Source organism: Gymnoscopelus microlampas (assembly GCF_963454915.1).
Source record: "Gymnoscopelus microlampas genome assembly, chromosome: 19".
Classification (NCBI taxonomy): domain Eukaryota; kingdom Metazoa; phylum Chordata; class Actinopteri; order Myctophiformes; family Myctophidae; genus Gymnoscopelus; species Gymnoscopelus microlampas.
In genome coordinates this window covers 2825414-2832921 of record NC_139956.1, presented here as the reverse complement: position 1 = coordinate 2832921, position 7508 = coordinate 2825414, and the positions used below count along the sequence as shown (strand labels likewise).

Below are 7508 nucleotides of genomic sequence, written 5' to 3'. Positions count from 1 at the left end.
AGCGATGTGTTCACTTGTTACGCTGACAAGGAGATGAGAGGGACAGGAGAGGAGACGCTTTCTCATCAGCGTGAACAGCTGATAGAATGAGAGCTTTACGCTCAGACAATAATGTGAATATTATATAATATAATATTGGTTTGTCAAGAGATATCCATGTGTTTTGCACAATGGAGATCACGTAATCTAACCCTAACCCTAACCCTGGAGTCACGTAATTAGACAGTGGCTTCAGTGGTTCATATAGGCTCCATGTTTCACTGAAGAGTTTAATGTGTGACGCTACAGATCGCGCTGTTTTATACGCTTTTTTTTAAATAAAGATTTTACATACAGAATCTGCAGTTACCATTACAAGTTAGCCTAATTTTATAATGTTTGTGTCTGCCTACAACAACAACATTATGTGGGCTCACTGACTGCGCAGAGTGCAATTGAGATGTTAATGGCTATTTAGAAGACAATGGAACCCCCCACTGTGTGGGTGAGAAGGTGTCAGCTAGTCTGGAGCACAGAGGTGAGACAGTAACGAATAGGAGAGCTTGATTTCTTGTTCAAAATGACCATTTTGCAGGCTGTGTGTTGGATAATGTAACCTCAGTCATGCCAGTGTTAATTATTATCATTACAAAATAATACAAGAAGCATTGTCATGTAAAAAAAAACAAAGTTGTCCTTTAAAGGAGTAGTTCACCCCCAAAAAATACTTATTTTGTATCAACCTATTAAACACCCTATGAAGCATTGAATTGAAGCATTGAATTAATGGAGATTATCCCTTTAATGGGATAAGATAAGTCACACCATCACCAATGTTATAAACCGTATTATGTTGAATGTTTAAATATATATTCCCCCCCCCACACACACGTCCCCTTAACGCCATACCAAGTCCACCGCAGCTAAAAACCTGAGTCTATGGGCCATGCGCTAGATCACGTATTTTAATAGCTTTCTCTTTTTCTTTTTGGTGGGATCTGACGTTCATATCGACGGAAAACCCTCCACAGGGTTTTTGTCCCAAAGGGGCCGGCGTAGTGTTTACAAACTGACGTGGATGACGTCACGGGTGAAATCTTGTCTTGCGAGACTTCTGGAGGGTTAGCGTTAACATCTGTTACTTTGAGAGGTGGACTGGGCACATTCTAGGGGATATATCAGAAACACAATTATTCACAATATACCATCTACAACATCAATACAATATAGAAAACAAAACCAGTATAATAATACACATATCTATAAACATGTTCAATGGAGGTCTGCACTCTGCACAACTTCATCATGATGCCTTCTCTTCTACCCTGAGCCACTTGAGCTGATGGAAGTGAGCTGGGCAGAGGGGGCTGCGTTCATGATTTGTGCAAAACAGGCTCCTCCCACAAATGTTGAAAGACGATTGTAGTCAATCGGAATGGTATCTGGGGAGTTGCGTCATGATCCAAGGAATCCAGGGAAAAAAACATATATAGGTTTGCCTGTATGGATTGGCCTGTTGTAGCGCCACCATGAGGCCAATTCCCTTGCTAGCCAAAAGTTTCACACCGATTTAGCTGTTCACGGACAGACAGACGGACTATAAGCTGCCTGCACCCCTTAAAACATGAATACTCCTTGAATAATAACGCCTTTCAAAAACCCAAGGATGCTTTACAATACAGTATACAGTATATACAGTACACATACATAGACAGGAAATGGGGAGAAAGAAACGGGGAGTGACATGTAGCAAAGGTCGTCGGGATTGGGAGTCGAACAGTGCCTTGCAGCCTAGGTGCCCGAACCTCTAGGCCAGCAGTCCGGGCCCAACGGGAAGAGTTCTATTCCTCACTTCAAATGTTTTCAAAAAACATTCTTGAGAGCAATGTTCAGCTGTAAATGATATTGTGTGTTTGTTTACATGGCTGCCGTGTTGGATACGGCACAAAATCAAGCAGCACAGATTGATATGAGCAGGTGCTCTGAGTCTTAGATTAGACAGATTGATATGAGCAGGTGCTCTGAGTCTTAGATTAGACAGATTGATATGAGCAGGTGCTCTGAGTCTTAGATTAGACAGATTGATATGAGCAGGTGCTCTGAGTTTTAGATTAGACAGATTGATATGAGCCAGGCGCTCTGATTAGACAACGGTTTGTTATTGAGTTCAACGATGAATTCGTCATTCAATCAGAATCGAGCATTCAACCAAGCCGCGTAATAAACTTGGTTACTGTTCACCACTGCCCTCACTCACGGACATCAGCTAGACTACAGTGGGATTACAGTTATGTACAGTTATGAGTCTATTGAACTCATCAATCATGTGTCACAGTTATGCGTCTATTGGACTCATCAATCATGAGTCCTTCAAGTCACTGTGAGTCAGCGAGTCCTGATTCCTGGACTGGTAGACTGAGACTGGTCTTGCTCTCAGGGTTTGGGGACTTTACAGCATCTGGTGTTGTAAACATGTCCTTCAGGGAGGGCCTTGAGTTCCAGTCTTGGTCTTTGGCAAACTTGTAAACTCCTCCAAACAGATCAGGAAACATCTCCATCAGGTCAATACCTGCTACATCTTCAGCACTGTGAACACAAAGCAGATAGATATCATCAACATTAGGAGCAATACAAGTATATGTATAGAAGACATGGGGGGGGGGGGGGGCAATTCTGGTGTCAAGGTTAGAAGACTAAATTAATTGCAGAAAGTTGCTATTTTAGAAAGAAGGGTAGGGAGTGCCCTACAACCAAACAACGAGGAACCAGACCAGTCCACACCAGTCCATTTGGTTCCATTTGCAGGGCCACTGCTGGCCATCTGGGACGCAAAAGCACGCACAACTTATGTAGGTGTGACTGTTCTTTGTGTTGTTTTTATGTTTCATTCTACTTACTACTGCTCATGGAGATCGTGTATGAAGCGCAGCAATCCAAATGAGTTCTCAGGATAGGACTTCTTCTTATCAGCCATCTTCTGGACCAACTCCTGTGGGAACTGGAAACACATACAACTTAAAGATCTAAATCACTTGTGAACATAATGATGAATGTGAGTATGCCATTGGGCTCTAGTTACCTTGGCAAAGCAAGTGTACATCATTTTATATGCAAGGTTAAAATGTTATTTAGATTTAGACATATGCTAAGTTCATTGTTTACCTGGTCTGCTCACGGTTCAATGTACAGATTACTATTTTGATAATTTATTGTTTAGACAAATGCTAGGCTCATTGTTTACCTGTGATCCTAGTTTACTGAGACACGTCACTGTCTCTATGCATTCTACTGTAGCCTATGTATGGGTTTACCTTGTTTCTTGTAACTCACTCTAGATAAAGAGTGTCTGATAAATTCCTATTTTGAAAAAGGTATGTACACCGTTTCTTAAAGGCATTAAATAGGGTCTTAGAGAAATAAAGGACAGAAGGAATACAATTGAGAAAAGAACAAAAGCTCAAAATGCTATTGTTCCATTGTTCTTCACACTATGAGTAATAAAGTCACCTTGTGTTTCCATGTGTTGAACTGTCCCTGCTCAGCACACTGGTCTAACCTCCTGATGAGGTCCTCATCAGCATTTAGACAGTTCTCAATTTCCTTTAGATATCCAATCCTTCTCAAGTACTCTGCTCTCCTGGGGAAAAAAACAAAACAAAGAAAAAAAGACCAATCTGAAAGCAGTAGACTAAAATGTATGTACCTTTGAGATGAGCTGAAATTGTGTTTTGATATCAGAGAATGCACCTCCATATATGGACATATAATGGACATGGACGGACAATTATAGAGATCTCCATATTGTCATAAAGGGGACATAGACAGACAGACAGACAGACAGACAGACAGACAGACAGAGGGTACAAGGGGAATTGCATAACCAGGTGGGGCATGCATTCCCTATTTGCATTGTTCCAGAGTACCTGTCTATCTTACCTCTCGTTTGACCAAAAGAAGGGATGAGCCAAGCATTCCTTCACTGTTGGTCTTTTCTTTGGGTCTTCATTGATCATCCTCTCGATGAGATCCTTGGCAACCACATCCTGAACATGGTCCAGGTTGTACTTTCCATCCAGAATGTTGCCATCACATCTAGCGCCTTTTCCAAATGGATGCTCGCCTCCAGACAGGATGTAATATATCAACATCCCAGCCACCTTAACAGTGAGCATTTTGTTAATACATTAATGTCAAAAATTAAATCATTCTCATCCAGAATAATAAAACATATACAACCTGCACATCAGTGCTTCTTTTAAATCGGACATCATGTTTATCCACAGTCTCCTTTGCCATCCAGCATTTCGTTCCTGCATTCTTTGTGTACAGGGTTGTTTGTCCTTCATGTAATACTCGGCTTATTCCAAAATCTGCCAATCTTGCCTTGCCTTCAATATCTGCAAGGGGTATATCAATATAACCAAAAGGTTTTTGAGCGAGCAAAGATGAATTCAGTATAGGTTGCTTAGATTTCTCATATTATCTGCTTGTTTTCTTTTTCTTTCATCACTTACCAATCAAGACATTCTGGGGCTTGATATCCCGGTGGAGAATTGTAGGATTATGACAATGAAGAATACTTAAACCCTTTAGAAACTGATTTGCAAGCTCTTTTCTCCTGAATTCAGGAGGGCTGTATTTAGTGATGTATTGTGCCAGGGTGTATTCACATAATTGAAGAACAAGGTAAACAAAGTTCTCATCCTCTATAAAGTCCACATATCGTACAATCGAAGGATGATCAAGCTCTGGAAGACGTAAAAAGTCTTGTTCTATCTTCAGCGCTTCATAGTTGAATTTATTCATTCTCTTCACTGCGACTTCAGTGCCATCATCTCTTAACCCCAAGAAGACCTCATTTCCATCACTTCCCTTTGCGATGCGGAATTCCTCATTTGTACCAAACACAAGACTCCCAACTTTGCTAACGTTACAGTCATCAGCGTTTGCGAGCTTCTCTAACTGTGTCCTCCATCTTTTACTGACTGGGCTCCACTCTCGTGGTTTTGGTGAAGTAACTTTGGTAACATCAGAGTCAGTGTTTGGAGGCTTACCTGGCCTCCATCTTACACTGACTGGGCTCCGTTCTCGTAGTCTTGGTGATGTAACTTTGGTAACTTTACAGTCATCAGCGTTTGGAGGCTCGTCTCGCCTCCATCTTACACTGACGGCGCTCCTATCTCGTGGTCTTGGTGATGTAACTTTGGTAACTTTACAGTCATCGGCGTTTGGAGGCTTCTGTAACTGTGGGCTACATTCTCGTGGTTTTGGTGAGGTAACTTTGGTAACATCAGAGTCATCAGTGTTTGGAGGCTCCTCTCGCCTCCATCTTATACTGACGGGGCTCCATTCTTGTGGTTTTGGTGATGTAACTTTAGTAACTTTATGGTCATCAGTGTTTGCAAACTGCTCTAACAACCATCTTTCACCGATGTGGAGACCTTCTCGTGGTTCTGGTGATGGACCAGGAATTCTGTCGTCTCTCAGCTGCTGCTGCTCTCCTGACTCCTCCTGACTCTTGTGCGTCTCAATGGATCCTGCTGGCTCTGTAATGGTGTTCATGGAAACGTCACATTGTGAGGTAGCCTTCCTTGTGCGCGCACGCACGCACGCACGCACGCACGCACGCACACGCACACACACACACACACACACACACACACACACACACACACACACACACACACACACTAATTTTCTATATCCACATTATTATCATTATAGATACATACAGTAGAATAATGATTTATCAAATGTCTATGAAAAATATATTAATAAATCAGTTAAATACTTACTAGTTTGCTTCTGCTTTTTCCAGTATAAATATCCCAGTATTGCTGTCACCACAATGATGATCACTGTGAGCACAATCCCTGCAATCACTCCTGTGGTGAGACTCACACTCTCTGAAACACAGTGAGTCAGAACCCAACCAATGTTAACTCCTTGACTAAAAGCTTAATAACTCCATTTCTTTTTAACGTGATGGAAGCGAGACGTTTTCGATCAGCGATCACTCTGCAATGGAGGATCGTGTTGGAAATATTATTGTTCCAGGCGTTAGTCGGGATCCTCCGCCGTCTCGCACGCACGCTTGTTTACATGCACGCCCGTGTAGGGGCTTCTACAGCACGAAACATATCAACGTAAGTGGATGGAAGAATAGCATGCCCTGAACGTATAATATGTTAATAAACCTCTGGCACCCGATGTGTTAGAGGGTTAAATCTGCTCTCTACAGGAGACACACCAAATATGACAATTAGAGGACAGTCACACACACACACACACACACACACACACACACACACACACACACACACACACACACACACACACACACACACACACACACACACACACACCCTCATATTCACCTCTTATAATACATGTTATCAGTCCCCACTTCTCTGTATGTAACAGTGTAAATATACATATATTTAGTAAATCTGTCATGTTTAACTTTAAGGTCTTAAAGTTAAACATGTTTACTGAATACATGTAGAGCAATGTTTCACAAAAAGAAATCTGCCAGGGCACACCTACTGTATTGTACATCCAGTGGTGTACTGTAAGTACATTTACTCAAGTATTGTAATTGAGTACGCGTTGTGAGCTTGTAGATCTGCTATTTTCAAATGGCCAAAGTTTAAGGACTGAAGTTGTGTGTATGTTTTGTAAGCTAAATCTACAAAGTAACTAGTAACTAAAGTGGTCAAATAATAGAAATTGAGTAAAAGTACAATATTTATTTGCCTCTGAGATGTAGTGGAGTAGAATTTGGAAATACTCAAGTAAAGTACAAAAACCTCAAAATTGTACTTAAGTACAGTACTTCAGTACATGTACTTAGTTACTTTGCACCACTGGCGTTAGGCTAATGCTAAGAGCAAGTGTCAATCTAAGGGATTGTACTATCTAGTCCTATGAGCTCAACATGGGGTGTAGCTGTATTGGGAACTCCTTATATGGTTATGGCTGAGTCATGGTGACATGAGTGTGATGTCAGAGGTTCACCCTTTAGCCAATTGTAATATAGGATAGGATGACAACACACACACAAGCATCATTATTGATTGCAATACAATTCATATTTATTACCTGAACAAACAACACCAGCATCTTCAATGTGTTTACAGTTGTGGGTTCCAATCCCCCCATGTCTGCAGTGTGAAAGCTGTGACTCACTGCCTGAACACCTGACATGAGACAACCAGATGTTTCCATCACCCTGTCCGAAGTGGGCTTTCCCTGGTGCTGACACAGCTGTTGGACAGCCTAACTGTCTACACACAACCTGGGCATCATCCAGATCCCAACCATCATGACACACCGTCCCCCATCTGCCACTGTAGTACATCTCCACTCTGCCTGAACAGGAGTCTGAACCACCGACCAGCCTCACTGAATAATCACCTGAATGAGAAGAAAAACATTAAAACATGACAATGATCATCCTGAAAGAAAGCTTACCTACATGCAGGACTGTCCTCATGATAAAGATTTGACATGACACTTAGACTGTACAC

General features: G+C 41.7%; 1 protein-coding gene across 2 annotated transcripts in view; it reads right to left on the bottom strand.

Moving 5' to 3' along the window:
• LOC311034808 (uncharacterized protein) overlaps nt 1-7508 on the bottom strand; it is a 39030-nt gene that overhangs the window by 628 nt on the left and 30894 nt on the right. For both annotated transcript variants that reach the window (XM_084042820.1, XM_084042821.1), the window contains 8 exons: nt 7081-7395; nt 5775-5885; nt 4494-5525; nt 4216-4376; nt 3916-4136; nt 3487-3616; nt 2877-2977; nt 1-2565 (listed from right to left, as the gene is read on the bottom strand). The exon at nt 1-2565 is cut by the window's left edge and continues 628 nt beyond it. In XM_084042820.1, the coding sequence (XP_083898946.1) occupies nt 2355-2565; nt 2877-2977; nt 3487-3616; nt 3916-4136; nt 4216-4376; nt 4494-5525; nt 5775-5885; nt 7081-7395 (2282 nt within the window). In that variant the 3' untranslated portion in view covers nt 1-2354. The remainder of the gene's footprint in view (nt 2566-2876; nt 2978-3486; nt 3617-3915; nt 4137-4215; nt 4377-4493; nt 5526-5774; nt 5886-7080; nt 7396-7508) is intronic.